Source organism: Geospiza fortis, unplaced genomic scaffold, assembly GCF_000277835.1.
Source record: "Geospiza fortis unplaced genomic scaffold, GeoFor_1.0 scaffold10, whole genome shotgun sequence".
NCBI lineage: Eukaryota > Metazoa > Chordata > Aves > Passeriformes > Thraupidae > Geospiza > Geospiza fortis.
In genome coordinates this window covers 4,392,517-4,410,065 of record NW_005054326.1, presented here as the reverse complement: position 1 = coordinate 4,410,065, position 17,549 = coordinate 4,392,517, and the positions used below count along the sequence as shown (strand labels likewise).

The 17,549-nt window shown below is 42.9% G+C and overlaps 1 protein-coding gene across 1 annotated transcript in view; it reads right to left on the bottom strand.

Moving 5' to 3' along the window:
• Positions 1 to 12,982: 12,982 nt before the first annotated feature.
• LOC102039412 (tyrosine 3-monooxygenase-like) overlaps positions 12,983 to 17,549 on the bottom strand; it is a 29,245-nt gene continuing 24,678 nt past the window's right edge. The window contains exons 12-13 of the mRNA XM_005421090.2: positions 14,827 to 14,960; positions 12,983 to 13,142 (exon numbers count right to left, since the gene is read on the bottom strand). Coding sequence (XP_005421147.2) covers positions 12,983 to 13,142; positions 14,827 to 14,960 — 294 coding nt within the window. The remainder of the gene's footprint in view (positions 13,143 to 14,826; positions 14,961 to 17,549) is intronic.

Sequence of the window (17,549 nt, the reverse complement as noted above, 5' to 3'; positions counted from 1 at the left end):
AGCAGGAAAACTGCAGTTTGTTATTTACCCCAACCACCACAATGAATCTCTGGGAAGAATTCATTTATATTCATTCCAACAATGCCATGAAAAATGGGCCCTTGCTATTTTATCACATCCAAACTGTTGCTCTAACTCTAACATCCTAGCTGTTGCTAACAAGTCAGTGATGATTTGTAAACCAACAATTTATGGTAACCACATTCCATCCCCATTATGATGTGTGGTTTGGAAATGGAAAAGTAATCAAGACCTCCTGTTAAGAGACTTTATTTCAGTTGAGGTTTTCTGTAAATAAAAGCATTTTGAAAGGACCATTGCTATATGATTCTAACTCCACATTGTTCATTTGATCTAGGTCCCATCTATGCTCCAAATTCCTGCCAGGCTCTGTCTGTCAGGAGTGTGAGATCCCTGACAGTGGCATGAGCATACTGGCAGAACTGTTTTTATCAGTGCAAGTATTTTCACTCAACTGGATAGTTTCACCAGACTGGAACAGCAGTTCCATTTCTTGGAGACAGCTATGTCCATTCCTTGGAATACTTTGTAATACTTTATCAGCACACTGTAAGGGTACTCTGACATAAATAAAGGCCTCCTACTACAGTTACAGTAAGAGATGAAGGGCTGTAGTCAGCCCCATGGTATGAAGGGATGCCCCAGGGAACAAAGAGCCTGCGTAGTTTGTGCAAGACTTTGTCTTGGTTGTAAGGGCTGTGGGCAGTCACTATGACACTGAGGAGGACTTTCCAGCACTTTGATGGGAGACCACCTAGAACTACTGGTAAATAAACTCGAACAAGGGAATTTTGTTCCAGTACTGGGTTTTGGTACCAGCCAGGTTGAAAACCTTCTTTTGATTTCCTTGGTACTGAAACACCATGTCCTGTCAACCCTGTGCAGGAAGCCCTGCAGCCTGGCTTTGAGGCTAGAGACACTTTGTTTGGTGACCTGCTGAAAGAGAGAGCAATTTAGGCAGTCTAGAGAGGGCCCTACTAATCAGCCCTAACTTATGTGATATGATGAGGGAGACCTCACTAATTAGGAGATAAATCTCCCTTCCTACCTCTTTGTCTCCAGCAAAAGTCACTACTTGATTAGGTTACATATCCCAGAATTGAACACAAGTCACTGGGGTAGGATGTCACCTTGAAGGGTTCACTCTGATTTGGTATTGAACAAGAGACTGACTGTACAAAAAACACTCTTAAAATTTGCTTTTATTTTGTGACCGAATTCTGTGAAAAGGATTTGAGCATGTATGGATCCTCATGAGATGTTCATTGGCTATATTTTAATAATGGTATGAATATGAATAGCTATTTTGTTATTCAATAACTAAATAGTTATTAATAGTAATTATTAATAGTTATTAATAGTAGTTTCTAAATCTCTGTAACATTAAGGGGAATGACATGTTTTAAAGGGAAATTTACCTCATGTAGTACAACAGATCGAAAAATAAGACACAGATCCTGTCAGGAGAGCTTGTTCACCATCAGAAATTAAGCATAGGTCCATGATAAAATGGATTAATGGGCTTAGCTCTGGTTTAATGTGTTTTTCCCCACTTGTGACCCTCTGCTGTAAGTAGAATGTCTGCTTGTTTGTGATGGCACAAACAAAGCAGTTCCTGAACTACCACTGCACTGCTGCAATTTGGTTTTGAGGAAAAGCAGTTTGTATAATGGAGGAAATAATAATGGAGGGAATAATAATGACAAAGTATTTTCCTGATTTCTCATAGTTATGCTGCCAGGTGTGCTGTGTAGCAGCAAGTGGTGGAAAGTCAGAGGTTTTAGATGGGACTGTCTGAAACCGGTAGCAGTAGTAGTAGTGCCAAGGACAAAACTGTCTCTTAAACTAGTTTTAGAAAAGACCTCAAATATTTCACTAGAGAGATGCCCAGCTTATTGTCCTACAAGCTGCTGGACATGGATTCTGGTGGGCCTTGAAAGGACAATCTGTCACACTCTGCAACCAGTCGAGTGTGATGATAGGGACCACTGCAGCCCAGACTGGTTCATCACCCTGGAGCAGCATTTGATAATATCTGGCCTCCCCAGCTCTGGAAACAAGTCAAAATCTCCAGGCTGGCTTACATGATTTTATCCCTATCACTCATTCTTTCCACACAGCCCTTTGGGGCATGGAATAGATATCTCTTCTTTATCCTCAATTATTTATTCCTGAAGATGCATCACGCTGTTCTTTCATTAGAAAGTTAGCGAGCAGGAAGAAAATTGCCCAAGTGTTTTTTTCCAGCAGCAGGAAGGTGTCCGGTAGGAGGGCAGGAGCTCAGCCAAGCCCGTGTTTACATCATTAATCTGATGCTGCGCTACCACCTTGTGGGCAGAAGGTAAATAGCGCGGAGGGACCGGCACAGGGGACTCGGGGACAAATACCTCGCAGGGCACCCTGCTGCCCAAGGACGGCACAGCCCGCATCCTCCAGGATGAGACACCTCGGGATCGGGCAGCCAAGAGAAGCCGAGCAGATTGTGAAAATCTGCTGGAGCTCTGAAGCGAAGGGTGCCCTGCAAAGGGATGCGGCAGTATGGTATTCCTGTGGGATATAAAGAGAAGCAAGTAGGATGAAATCATGTTCCTATTATACTAGAGTACCAATGCCTTTATATAAAGTAACTCTTCTGATCTGCCTGCTCTTAACCACAGAGCTACTCACAAGTTTCTTGACTGGCTTCCACCTGCTAACTGCACAGATAAGTCCCTTGGCAGTGTGTTGCCTTGGAGTACCAACGCCTCCATGGTCTTCTCTCCACATTCCAGGATTGCTGCAGCTCTCTTGAATTTCACTGCCGTGCTTCAGGGAAGGATAGAAATAAGAAAGCCGCCTAAAAGTCAAGTTATTGAATGTGTTATTAATAAGAATATTATTGGTATCCTCTTCATCCCTTCAGGATTTGGTACTCCATGGCACTTACCAGATTCCAAGAGAAGATCTATTCAAAACATTATCTTCCTTTTCACTAAAACTGAAGGAATCTCCCTGAACACATGAGACTCTGCATGATCAGATGTACTGTCTGATGTGCCTCCTCACACCAAACTACAGAGAGATTTGTAAAACAAGTGTTTCTCTGGCATCTGTTACATGCCCAAGACTTCCCTGGAAGTGTTCAAGGAGCAACTCGACCTGGAACTTAGTGCTGTGCTTTAGTTGATATGGTGACAGCTGGACAAAGGCTGAATCTTGGAGGTCTTTACCAACCTTAATGATTCTGTGAGTCTATGATTGGCACAAGGTAAAAGCTTTTGGGGAACTGAGCCTCCTGTTAGTCAACAGGCCAGAGTTCCAGATTTACACCGGTGCCACATTCTGGGGCGGGATGAGATGCAAAACCTTACTGAGGGTTTCCACATCCAAAGAATCTGTCCAATAAGCCCAGTTGATTTGATGTTACAGAACAAGCCTTTCTCCATTGCTCTTCATTTGGAGCAGTCCCCTTCACATGGTAAATTAGGTGTCTGCTGGAGTAAGCGTGTGAACTTGGGTCTCTAATGTGACTACAGGTTGCCTTAGTGGAAGGCAGTAAAATCCTTTCTGCTTTCCTTCTCTTTCATCTCCCCCATCCTCTACATTTTCATAAAACAGTTTGAGCATTTAATCCAGTACTGCCACTTCCAAGCTCAAGAATGATCCATCCTGGCAGACAGGAAGCCAAGGAAAGATGCCATGAGGCCTGCATGGATGAAACAGGAGCTCCAGACAAATCTCAAACACACAAAAAAAAAGAAACATGCAAGAGGTGGAATTAGTTTCAGATCTCCCTGAGGAATACAGACACATTATATCATGCAAGGATGAGGTTAGGAAAATGAAAGCCCAGCTGGAGCAGAATCTGGTAAGGGATGTAAGGAAAACAGGAAAGGCTTATAAGAGTGTATTTACAGGAAAATAAAAAGAAAGGGGCAGGGGAGTGGGATGTAGGCTTGCTGCTGAATGAGACCATGGAAAAGACTGGTGACTTTTTCGCTGGAGATATGGGACAACCAGAATCTTGGTGAAACAGTGCACCTGATGATGATTAGCCCCAGGCTCCAGTACAGACCAGCGGGATCCACCAGCTGCAAAGTGGCTTGGCAGAAAGAACCCGATGGCCTGTGAGTGCTGGGGACAGCAAACTGACCACGAGCCAGGAATCTGCCCTCTAAGCAAGGATGGACAACAGCATCCTGGATGGCAGGAAGATGCAGCACAAGGAGTCAGGTGAACTCTCCTTTGTTGCTCACCAGTGTTGGAACAGTGTCTGGAGTGCTGTAGCCACAAGGATGAGGACAAAAACATACAGGGGCAAGTCTAATGAAGGAACATGAGGATTATCCATGGATTGGAGCATGTGATGTACAGGAAGACACTGAGAAAGCTGGGACTGTTTTGAGCCTGGGAAAGAGAAGGCTCAATGGGATCTGAACAATCTGTATAAATAACTGATGGAGACAGTAAAAAGGGTAGATACTCTTCTCAGTAGTAGCCTGTGAAAAGAGTCAAGACAATGGGCACAAAAATCAAATACCTGAAATTCCTTTCAAATTTAAAGCTGTTTTTTTTTTTTTTTAATAATTGTGAATGGTCAAATGCTAAAACAGGCTTCCCTGAGAGTTTGTGTAGTCTCTATCCTTGGAGGTATCCAATGCCTAGCTAGACACAGTACTGAGCAACATGCTCTAGTTGACCCTCTCTGTGTAAGGTGTTGGAGGAGACAAACTCCAGAGGTCCCTTCCAAAATCTGTGATTCTGTACAGTAACACATTTATTACTCCAGGCACAGTTCTGATAGGAGCAATGCTTCTGTGTACAACTTTATTTTCCCTTTTTGGCAGAGACGAAAACCATTTCTATCTTTTGATTCTGCTGTCAGGATAACATTCAGCCCGCAGTTATTGTGGGACATGAGTGAGTGCTCATGCTCTCTTCAGCAGTTTTCTGTGCCCTACTTCTCCTGTTGCCCAAGGAAACTTATTGAAGCATCTCTGCTCATCTCTGTCCCCAGCTTGTCCAGCAAGGACATGGAAGAGACCAAAGTATATATTATCTTTTCGTGTGGCATAAGCACAGGATATGCTTGAGGCATGAAGAACAGTACATGTACTGCAGGCACTCTTCCACTCCAGGTGTGTGTGAGAGTGGTCTTTTAATTCAGGAACAGATCACACACCCCTCACTCTGCTCCAAGCACAGCAAAATTGCTGCTCAGAACTCCCATGCATCCAAGGCTCTCTCCCATTTTTCCCCGCCTGCTGTGCTTTTGCTTTTCTCTTCCACTGACCAATGGTGTGAAACAGCAGAGCTGCTGTGGAGTAACAGGCTGTGTAGGACATATCTTGAGGATGTGCTAATTTCATCTGCTGAGATCTTGCTAGTGAAAGATTTTCATGTCATGCTCAAAATAACTCCTTTGCTGAGGGTGGAAGTCTGTTAATGTGACAAATGCTGAACCTGTTTCTCTGCAGAGAAGTTGCTAGCAGAAGACTCTGATGGTGTTGTAGGAGGAATTCAGAGTAAAACAGCTCTTGGTGCTTTTTGTTGGTGCCCTCAGCTACATGAGTACTTTCTTCCTCACTTATATGAGTGCTCCTTATGTAAAAAAAAATTTCCTCTCGCTCCATGTTTCCTAAATGATACAATTTATGTCGCTCTGTGTTGCACACAAATATAAACAGGATTTCACAATAGCAAATCTGTTATATTAAAAAGCAAAAGACCTGAACTTCCTTGCCTAAATTCTCAGGCAACATAGCACACCATTAGCATAGCCTAAGACAGCTCTTCTGAAATTCTGTTGTAATACCACTTTTTATCAGCTTAATACAGAGCTAAGCCATTGGTATGAATCATACAGGGCCCCAGGGTCCTCTGTAACAATTTTAGTGTCTTCAACTGTTAGTCAACATTCTAAGGCTTTGGTAAACTTCTAGAATGTGAGGAAGAATTTGCAGAAGTTCATCAGGAAATTCTTTGTAGAGCCCATCTTTTCCATTTAAGTAGTAAAGAGTGATGTGTTCTCTAGCTTTCTGTGCAATGACATCATTGGTTCTTTGCTTCATGTTTTCAGTCTAGCTCTTGGACAAATAGACATGTCAAGGCAACAGGAAGTCAATTTTCTCCATGAATTTTTTCTTTTCTTAATCTATCTTTAGCTCCATTTATCAGAGTAATATTGCAGTACGGAAATTAATGATGTATCGCAAAGTACAGAGAAATTGCCCAGACAGCCAATATCATCAGAAAGCCAGTACCACATTAGGGATGGGCTGGAATTATTCCCAAACTGTGTATGCACACGATAGCAATATTGGATGACACGTTTGTCACAGAAAACCCACTCTGGTGACCTTTAATTTGCCCAAGGATAAGGATTATAATTGGAGGAAAGTTACTAAGCAACAGTGGCTAGCAAGTTTCATTTACAACACTCCTTCCTCCCCATCCTCAAACAGCATTTCACAAAGGGGCTAAACCTCAGATTCAGTTGCAAAGCCTGCCTTTGTAGGACACTAGAGACACAGGAATAGACTTAAATAATTTTGTTTACTCAGATTTAAACCAAGAAATATGAACTAATTCAAAAGTCAGAACCGAATTGAAATGTCTGAAGTAGAAGAATTAAACACTGTACAAAATTCATATCATCATCCAACACACATTCCATTTCTAACCCATCAGTTTTGGGATTCATTCAGGAAATACTTAAAAACAGGCCTTTTTTCTTTTTTTCTTTTTTCTTCTATTTTATTTTACAGGTTCTATTGAGACTGTTCCTAACAGCCTTGTACAAAACACGTTGATCATCTGTCTCATCTTGTGAGATACTGTTGAAAGACAGCATTTGTTAATTAACAGATTAATAGATATTTTCCTTCTATGAATTCATTTTAGTTGTCTGTTTATAGCAGAGTATCTAAAGTCTGTAGTCTACCACTTCAAGAAATATTTCATAATACTGACAGTTGTATTTTTTTTCCTCAGTAACTATAATAGCAAACTACTAAATCTGCACAGCGATATGACTGTAAATGGACCCTCTATTTTTATTTCCACATTTTAGCTATTAGCCTGCTCAACAGAAATTTAGCTGCTGAATCTGAGTCTGCAAGTGAGATCAGTCAGACTGGCTTCACTGAAGTCAGCAGCACATCCTGTTTTATTGCATGCCATGCCCAAACTCCACAGCTTCAGCAGCAGCTGAAACAGAACAGACCATTGTAAATGGCATCCAAAATTGTTTTAAGGCAGGATTCTTCTAGTAACTGTACCTGACAAGTGCTATGTGTTATGTTTTATATTTAGATGTTCGTGTTAAGTCTATCACAGTTAATGCTGTGAAAGATGTACCTTGAAGATGAACAGCACTGGTTGTGGATGGGAGTAGAGATTTGTTTTGGATCCATCAGATAGTAGTACACACCTTCTTTACCCAAGTGTAACCATTTTGCCAGATCTTAATTGCCTCATCAAGGGCCAGGTTTATGTTTAAGAATGTTAATGTGTAGCTCAAGTTCCGCCCAAAACCTTGGGAAAATAATCTTGAACTTTCTCACGTTGAATGAGCTAATTTTCCCCGTTTGCAAGCATAAATGAAAGGCATCAACAAATAACATTTTAAACTAGTGGAAATAAAAAAGCTCTTGACAAAATGGTTAAACAGGGTAAAAGCACCTAGCATTCAGGTACAGCAACAATAATTTTACCATCTTCTGCTGAGAGGGCAGGGCTTGGCCAGCTGCTCCCTTTTCCTTCCTAAGGCAGCCTTCACTCAAAATTTAGGACTCCTGTGTCTTGCAAGGCAGCAAAGCCTTGTCAGCTTCAGCTTTCAAATAATTGTAGAATCGTAGAATTGTTAAGGTTGGAAGATACCATCAAGGTCTAGTCCCACTGTTCACCCAGCACTACCATTGTAATTCCTGAACGACTAGACCACATCCCCCAGTGACAGATCCAGACACTCCCTGAACACCTCCAAGGACAGTGACTCCATCACCTTCCTGGGCAGCCTCTTTCCATGCCTGATCGCCCTAGAAAGGAACAAATCTTTTAGATATCTAGTAGTCTGACTCTTCCCTGTCTCAGCTGCAGGTCATTTCCTCTTGTGCTCTCACTGCAGCACAGCAGAAGGGACTGACCCTCACCTCCCTCCCTACAGCCTCCTTTCAGGGAGTTGTAGAGAGTGATGAGGTCCCCCCAAGCCTCCTCTTCTTGATACTGGAGAAAACCATCTGCCTTGGCTGTTCCACATAAGATGATTTCTAGACCCTTCACAATACTTGTTGCTCTTCTTTGGTGTGTTGTTTTCCATACACACCAAAAACCTCTTTTCTAAAGATCTCTTTTTCTGTTCTCTATCTTCTATATCCCGTGTTCAAAGAGAAATGCCTCAGATAAGGCTAACATTCCTCAGGCAGGGTTAAAAAATCTTAAGTGACCTTGAACCCTGCACACTCTAACAGGTACAAAATTGTGTCCTTTATATGAAAAAGCTCCTGTTCAGACAGAAATGTTTCTCAAATATAATGAAAGAGCCTATGCAAAGCAAACTTGTTTCAGGCATATCTATGGGTCCTTTCTATTCCTCATGCCTTTGCTCTGCCAGTTGTCAGCCTTTCTGCTCCTTTTCTAGTCTGTCTTTCTCCTGGGGAGTTTGTGTGGCGGGAGAGGGTGCCAGAGATTTGCTTTCACTTTGGGCCTCAGCCACCAGCTTTACCCAAACCTAATGTATATTTAATATGATGTAGCCAATAACCCTTTCTGCCAACCTCTGATCATGTGCCAGCTGAAGAATGCTGCAAAGTAATGTCTTCTGACTAAATCTCGAAGCCCACGTATAAACTCTTGATTAGTGGTGGCTGAGATTACTGGGGATGTGTGTCTGTAGCCCTCTGTTTCTGTGCCAACTGGAATTTCTCCATACTGTAGGATATCTAAGGAAGCAGGCTCTGGAGAGCCTTCTGTTTTTGCAGTAGGTGTGTAAGGCAAAGCTGCTGCAGGGTTTTTCCTGGTAGCGTCATTTCCTGACTCAAGAAGTCGTGTAACACTTCTGTGCACGGCTAATCGGTGCCCATGATTCGCTGGGGGAGTTATGGCATTTCAGGGATGGCTGTAAGGAGATCTTCATAGGTGAAGTTGTACATGGAAGAATTTAATGGTGTTCTTTGGAAACACACTATCTTTTCCATGGAAGCTTGATTTGTTTTCTTCTTTCTTCATGGCTCAGCAGAGACAAAGAAGACTGAGGGTAATGAGGTTTCCTTTCTTGGAAGGTCTTTTTTCTTTTCTTTTTTTTTTTTTCTCTACTCACCCCTCCTTCACCTCAGCCTTTCTTGAAGTGGTTAAGGAAGGTTTATATTCACCAGGTACAAAGATCAAAATGTTAAGGGAACCAGAGGGAAGTGATTGAGAAGGTCTTTCTGAGGATGACAGCTCTGCCTTGTAATACAATACTATTTCTCATGGGAGTGGGTGGGAGGCCAGCCTAAATTTCCCCTTGCTGTCCTGCCAAATTCCCCAAATTGCATAACTGTGTATTCTCCTAACACAGTGGTACCCTTGGCATCACTAGCAAATCTGCAGGGAAGCAGTGAAGCAGCTGGAGGCTTGAAGGTGGACCAAAATTGGTAGAGGACAGACTTGGTTAGCCAAAAAGCAAAACAAACCCAAACCCACAAACTGAATTTACTAACTCTCCCATGTATAACTGAAGAGCACAATACAGATTTAATAACATACACTATTTGGTTCTAAATGCACTCCATCTAGGAAAAATAAGTTTATCGGGATAAGCAAAGGGCCCATGGGGAGTTCATCAGTTCAGTTTCAAGTCACAAGATGTGTTTTACTTGGCTATGGAACCTTTTTTGTGCAAGATTAATATGAAACTGCTGAAATGCAAACTGACAAAAAGACATATTTTTACTGGTTGGTGCTTTTTCCTCTGTGCCATTATTTTCATCAGGAGGCCCCATCGCTGCCTTTCCCATCACTGCTGCCTTAGCCTGACAGGAGGATGAGGTACTTGTTGGCTTCTGTGAGGAAATGAAAGAATGACTATTGGAAGAGCAGAAAATGACCAGTGTAACTCCTAAGGATGTAACCCTGAAGGCTTTTGTTTTGTCACTCCACTGAATCAAAAGAAAATAATTTGGACCTTCTCGGAGGGGAGTGTCAAACATGGCTAGCCTGGGGTAGGTTCTGCCTGAGCAAGGAGGGAAAGATTTACCCTCTTTGGAAAAATATTTACTCATCTTGAAAGTCCAGGTAGCCAAATCCATTAGTTCTGCAGCCTCACCAAGTTTCACTGCAGCCTAGCCTAGCCCTGTGTGCCAGCTGACCATCACTAAGGCAAGGAAAAAGCAAGCACACCCACAGTGGTTTTGATGAATCTTGCTAATAAAATTGCCCGTGTGCAGCACCTTAAACAGGCTCAGTGCTGTCGCTGGGATAGCTTGAGAGGCTGGGTACTACTCAGCATGTGTAAGGGTGGGAGAATCTGGCTCCAAAATGGTTTCTTTTTCTCTCCTTGCTACAGGACCTGGAAAAGACAAGGGTGTGTGGGCGGGCCTGGAGTCCCTCCAAAGAAAGTGTGAGGCCTTGGGCAAAACAAATCCATCAGGTCTCTCATTTCTTCCAAATATAGGTCTGTTCTGAATAATAGCCAAACTCAAGTCTAAATTCCACGTTCAGCCCTTTCAGAGGGAATACATGAAAAAGACCCTATGGCCCAGAGAGTCCGTCTATAGAAAATATTTTGATAGCTCTTCCGCTCTGGCATTATCTTCCACTTAAAAAGAAAGAAAAGGAAAACACACAGAACTGGAGCACATGATTTAATTTTCACTGTAAAAGGACTGATTGATGAAAATAATACTTCTGAAAACAATCTGTTGTGAGCTATCAAATATTTTTGCCTATGCACCAATTGGCAGGAAGCAGACAGATAAATTATTACAATATGTAAGAAAACAAATTGCTCTGAGGAGGAATGGTATTTGTGTGTGTGTTTATGAGCAGGATAAGTAGAATTAAACCCATAAAAGCATGCTGAGAGATCATCTTCCATCACAGCAGAAATATATTGGAAGCAAAGGAACTCACTTCAGCTCTGTCCCTGGCTGAATTTCTAGCAAAACAGGGTTTATCATATACAAGTGTTCTCCTGGAGTAGAATTTTTAAACAAATTAAAATAAAAAAGGAGATTGGGATGTTCCTGCTGTTAGGAGGAAGGGGGTCTCATAGCCATTTTTGCCAAGATACTTCAAAATTTTTCAGGCATCACCACATTTTAATAAAATGGAGCAGTTGCAGCAGATCAACAGATCTTGAATATTACTGCTCATGGGAAAATTTTTGGAAGTGCTGTAGACGTGGAGATTTAAGAACCAGCATTCTATTAACTTTCAATAAGACAGTTTCTATAGAGCCTGACAAGTGGAAAAATGACAGTGAGATAAGGTCTGTATGAAATAACAGCCTGTGGATTGCTCTGTGGTGTCCGTGCACGTGTTCCTATCCCACAGTGAGCAGCTCGGGCAGACATGGTAACTCATTTTCTGGTAACTCCTTTTCCATCAAGAGCCAAACCACCTCACATTTTCCCCAGAGCTCTGGGGAACAGGGCAGCTGGTGGGTAGCAGTGGATGAGATAGCCACGTGCTAAATACAATTTTGAATAAATAACTAGAGATTCTAAGTGGCACAGGATAAATATACTTGTATATTTGTAGATAACTATCACCCAGCTCGAGCCATGAGATCCACATTCCCTTCTCATGCCATGCCTGTAACCTGCATCAACCCCTTCTGCTTGCACTGCTGCTGAGAGGAGAGGGAACCCTTCTGGTCTGGAGCATCATCTTCCTTTCCTGAGCTACCCTCTTTTGTGCATTGTAGAGGAAGGAAGGGACACAAACAGCATGAAAGTCTGGATTAGGCAATAATTAGACTGATTCTGGGAAATGTGACCTGTGGAACATAAATAAATTTCAGGCACATCTCAGGAGCTGGAGAGGGAGATGAGATGAGTTGCAGAACATACCAGATATTTTTTCTATAGCAAGGCTATATGGCTGCTAGTGGTTGATCTTAGGTTTTCCACCAGGTGTTCCACAGATTTGACCTTTTGATCATTGCTGCATCATCATGACATCAACAGGAGGCAAAGATTTCTAATGGTATCCCGGGGAATCTAATTGCATGAAAAAAAAAGCAATGGAAGCCTATTTGCTAAAGGGCTTTTTACAAATCTTTCCTTACACAAGAATTTCCCTCATAGAAGTTAGATTTCTCATTCAAATTAAGCATCCTTGTATGTGACAGGGCCAGAGTACCTGGGACCTTTTATTTTCTTCTTTTTCTTTCAACGAAGGTACAAATATTCCGTGATCTTAAATGTAACAAGAAATTATCTTGCCATATTTCAAGGCTACTGGATGAGTATTTAAAAATAAATAGTGAGCAGAAGTGCTCCTCTAGCAAAATCTTGTACTTGCATATTTTTAGGGGGCCATTCATAGTTTGTGGGCAATAGGTGATGCTAATTGCTAGCAGCAAGGAGTTAGCTGCAAGGACTGCTAACTGTGGGCAGCTATCCAGCCTAAGAGGTTGTGATGGTACCATTAAGGCAGCAAATATAACACTGTGTGGATGAAAAGTTACTATGCACTATGCTGTTTTGTGACAGATAACTTGGAAAGGTGGCAAGGGAAGGAAAAAACTTGTAAGAGTCCAATAACACATAATTATTTTCATATCACCTACCAAAAATTGGAGTAAGGCTTGTTTGTGATTGAAACATTCTAAGCAGGAGCTCATTATTTCATCCAAGACAGCAGCCTAAACTACAGTGAAAATATTACCTGAACTGAGCTGCTTTGTGCATTTAAGATTTCTGCCTGTGAGTACAACTTCACCACTAAACATTACCTACAGGTATCTCGGTGACAGGTGAGACGTACTGCTGTGGTTTTAAGAGAGGTTTTCAAGGGCCAAGCAGAAGTTTTCCAGCTCCTCTTTTATCTGGTGGAGTGCCCTCTTGACTTTCTGTGGGGTGTTCAAAACCTCTATGCTGCTGGTGAAAGGGTCGTAGCGCAGAGCAAAAGGCTTCTTGATCTTCATGGCGAAGCTCCTGTGGGGAGACAGGCCAGAGCTTCTGGTTCAAAAGGTGCAAAACCTGCAGGACCTCATTTCTCAGGGTGCACTCATGGCCTTACTGGGGAGCAGAGGCTGCTGTGACACCTCCTCACTGCTTCTCCTGGGCTTTGCCTGGTGCGGCACACCCTGCCCATGGCTGAGCCCCTCACAGCCCCAGAGATCTGCAGTGCTGGTGTCAGCCTGGCTGAGGCTGAGCCCCTCACAGCCCCAGAGATCTGCAGTGCTGGTGTCAGCCTGGCTGAGGCTGAGCCCCTCACAGCCCCAGAGATCTGCAGTGCTGGTGTCAGCCTGGCTGGCTGGGTCCCGTCTGTGCTCTCACCGCTCTGCCTTCACACAATTCAGAGTTATTACAACCACAAGCTGAGGAATGCAGGAGCACAGCATGTCTGCCGCCTTCCCTTCCAAGAAATAACCTGGAGCAGCTCTTTCTGTGTTATATTCTAAAAACCTGTTGATACTAGGCATCCTGGGCTGTTTTTCTGTCTCTATTAAAAGAAAAAACACGACTGCTTGCCATTTTCTACAATATTTCCATTAAGTGCACGCTGGTAGGAACCCCCTGTACTGATGTTGCCTTATGTTTTCCGTGCTGACAGATTCTTGTGCTTTCAGTTATTTTGAGCAGCCTTGGCTGTGCAACTGTCTTGAAAAAATGTATGAGAAAGCTCCATGCCTGAGAGCGGTGTATTCCTTGTCCTCGTACGTTCTTTGCAGGTTTGCCTGAGTCAAAACCTTTGCAAGTCCTCTCTCTTCTGCCAGGGAGCTCTCACCCACGTTTTTACACGTATTAAAAATTTAATGTGAACATTTAGATTTAAGATGATGAGCCTAATTAGCCATGGCTATAGCCTCAGCAGACAGTGCTTCTGGGGAAGAGGCGAGGAGAGTAGGGAAGAAGTCTGGCTCAGGCTCTCTTCCTCTAATAAATTCCTCATTTCAGCTCCTGCATGCTCCCCAGTAGCTCCACAACCAACATCCTGCCTCCAGCCAGAATTGGTCATGTTTTTCTAACTGTTGGAGATGAAGGCCTGAATTTAAACCCTGCTTACTTTTTTTAAAAAAAAAAAAAAAGGAAAAAGAAAAAAACATCCTTACTGCACAACATCACACAGTTAAGGAAATGTGTTTAGAAACACCTCAAGCTAATTTGAAATAATGTTATTTAGGTTGCAGACAGCTACTTTGTAGGAATTAGATTGCCTGTAAATGCTGATTCTGGATTCTTGTGCAGATATAATCAGAGCAGAAAGGCAATCTTGTTTTGAAGCCCCCTGCTGATCCTTGTTAATTCCAGAGACTGCTATGACATTTCCATGTGACCTGGGGTAAATCAGTTCTTCACGACCTCCTGTTTGTATGGACTAGCACATAGGGTGGGATTGCACTCTCTCAGCTCAGTTACAGAATTTACTTCAGAAGGCGCTAAAATGAAGCACTGTTAAGATGAAGCAGGGGACAGGGCATAGCAAAAATAAATTCTGACTTTCTGTGAACCTTTTCTGAGATAAGCTTAACTTTGTGGTACAAAAGCCACTATGCAGATGCAGTGAGATAGCCTGGCATGGTTGTTGCAATAGTACATAAATAGATGTATTTGAGAATAAGAATCAAACCAGTGTGTGCCCCTCAATGAAAATACCCACAAACACTTTACTTACTGAAGCTTGACCTTGGCATCTTCCAGGTTTTCTGCAATGAAATAGACAGGCTGGAAGGCTTGATCCTGATAGGGGTGAACTGCAGTCACTTCTGGATCAAAAGGCTTGTACTCTGGCTTGTTTGACAAAGCATACTTTGCAGCAGGAACAGCACCAGTTAGAGCAGGTGAATGAACAGAGAAAGAATTAGTCCCTGCTGGGCAGTAAAATTCTCTTTGGGGAATAGTTAGGGGCAATATAAAGTCCTGTTCTTTCATATGTCAGAGCTGATTTTCATAATTACCAGTTAATAAAACAAATAATAAAGAATTTTTTGAGATAAAGAAATATATATTTCCTCTATTACCGTGATGTACAACTGGATAGCACAGCCATGTCCTCAGACAGGGAGGAGAAAGTCTATGCCACCCCCCAAAACATAAATATGCAGAAGACAAAAATATCATGCTGCTTTTTTTCAGATAGTATCACAGAAGTTTCACAGTCCTGTCTAGCATTACTTTAGAGTCCCCTAGCCCTTGTCACAGATTTCATGCTTCCTGCTGCAATGAAGATCAGAAGGCAGAATGCTTCTCGTGTTTTATGCACAGCTGCCAGGCCAGTATAGCATCCTCAAATCTTCCCTGAAATCCAATATATAAATAAACACTATACTGCATGTGTACATTTGTGGTTTTGACCCCCTACAGGTTCTTCTGCATGCTTTTCTCCAGCTCTCTTACACTGCCCCCCAGGCAAACACGAGGCTTATGGAAGCCACATCTGTCCACACTGCAGTCAAAGGTGCATCTACATGGTTTGCTTACATACACTGGAAATGCCTTTTAAACCAGCCACCAGCTTGACACCTGCACAGAGTCCTGGGAAGGCAGCTCTGCTTAGGCTTAAAGTGACTTCCCAAACCCTTTGTCTGCCCCTGAAACCCAGGGGAGGTACTTTAAACCTAGCTCAGCCCCAGTGACACTTGAACTGCACCACAGATGTGCCTGGTTGGGCCTCCAGCTGGCCAGGTTGGTGAAGTGTCCTGGATACAAACCAAAAGGAGAAAGGAACTCATCCCATCAATGTTGAGACCTGTTTTTCCCACCTTCAGACTGGACAGTGGGCCCCATTCACCTAGGGGCATTCTTTTAGTACCCACCCTTCTCTGAGATCTCTCTCATTCCCTTTTTCTCTTCTCCAGTCTTCAGGAGACTCCCTTCACCATTTTATAATCCAAATGTCACTCTCAGGGTGCTACTTGTAAATAACTGGTAAGAGTGGGTGATGGTGCTCAAGACTTTCAGTCCAATCTGCTAGTTGGAAAAATTCAGACAGTACTCCTAAGCACATATTTAGACATTTCAATGAACTGGTGCAGAAATAAATGCCTGGCTTAAAAAAAACCAAAAAACCAAAAAAACAAAAAAACCCAACAAACCCAAAAAACCAAAACCCAACAACTCCCAAGAATATATAAAAGATGGTGTTTTTCTTGCTCTTCATTTGCAGTGTGTAATTGAAGAGTAAACCTTGGATAGCACTCATACAATCTAAGATGGTTGGTATACACAAACATGAGGCTGCTCTTAGAATGTTAGAAGCTCTGGGGAGCTAATGGGAAAAGATTTCAGTAACTCGAAACCTGACAGGGGTCCCACTATACTGTCAGTGTTGAAGCAGAACTGAAATCCCATTGATTTCAGTGGAAGTTCAGCTTGAAACCGGATGGCCTTAAAGGCCTCTACAAGTTAAGTACTGGGTGTGCTGCAAGAAAAGCATATGTAGCACTGAGTGTTGCCAGAATTGTGGTATGAGCCATAAGATTTTACAGTATGTAGGACAGAGTCCAGCTGAGTGTTAACAGAAGAAGCATTTGGGATAATGTAGAACAGCTGACAGAATATAGTGAAATAAACAGTGCAATACTGAGAGCTTTTGGGGAGGAATTCTTACAGTTCAGAGGAGGCAAGTTTGGCCAGCAGTCAGACACATTACAACTGCTCAGTTTAGGCTTGGGGATGGTTATCCTTCTGATACCTAGCTGCTGTTACTAAATGCTTTGTTAGATAACAGGGGTTCAAGTGCAAGACTCATGCAGAGAGTGCCTAGCTCTTCCTCTCATCCTCTGCCTTACCCCCAGATTATGCCCTGAGTTTGGGCAGGATCAACTCACGAACAGAAAACATCTACCTGAAGCTGGCTTCAGACTGGTAGGAGTGGGTGCTGTGGAGAAAAGGGAAATGTTTTAGAGATTTCACAGTCAGGATGTGGTTCCCTTGGTTACAGTCACACACCCACAGCCAGTCAGGCCAGGCTGCAGCTCAGGGATGTTCCCAGGCTTCTTGCTGATGCTAAATTCCCATATAACATAAGCTGGATGACTGCTGCTTGCCCTCTGCCACTGGTTAGTTGTTATCTTCTTGTTTTAGTAACTCATGCTCTTATTCCCTCCTTGGTGGCTGAATCATTCTGCTGCTCCTGGCCTGAAAGTCTTCAGGCCCAAGGAAAGCCCTCCCTTGCCCAGGCTGCTGCAGGGTGCCTCCTTCAACACACGACCTGCGGTGAGATTCCTACAGGATTTGCTCTGTTCACTGCCAGAAAAGTGCCAAAACTTCACTGCCTGTGCCAAATATGTTGATCAGCTAAAAGATAGGGAATCAAGTCTGGGACCTCCATGCAGAAGTCTGTGTCTGGCCCCACTGAGAAGACTGGCACATAATTATTAGGTTGGATAATGGCTT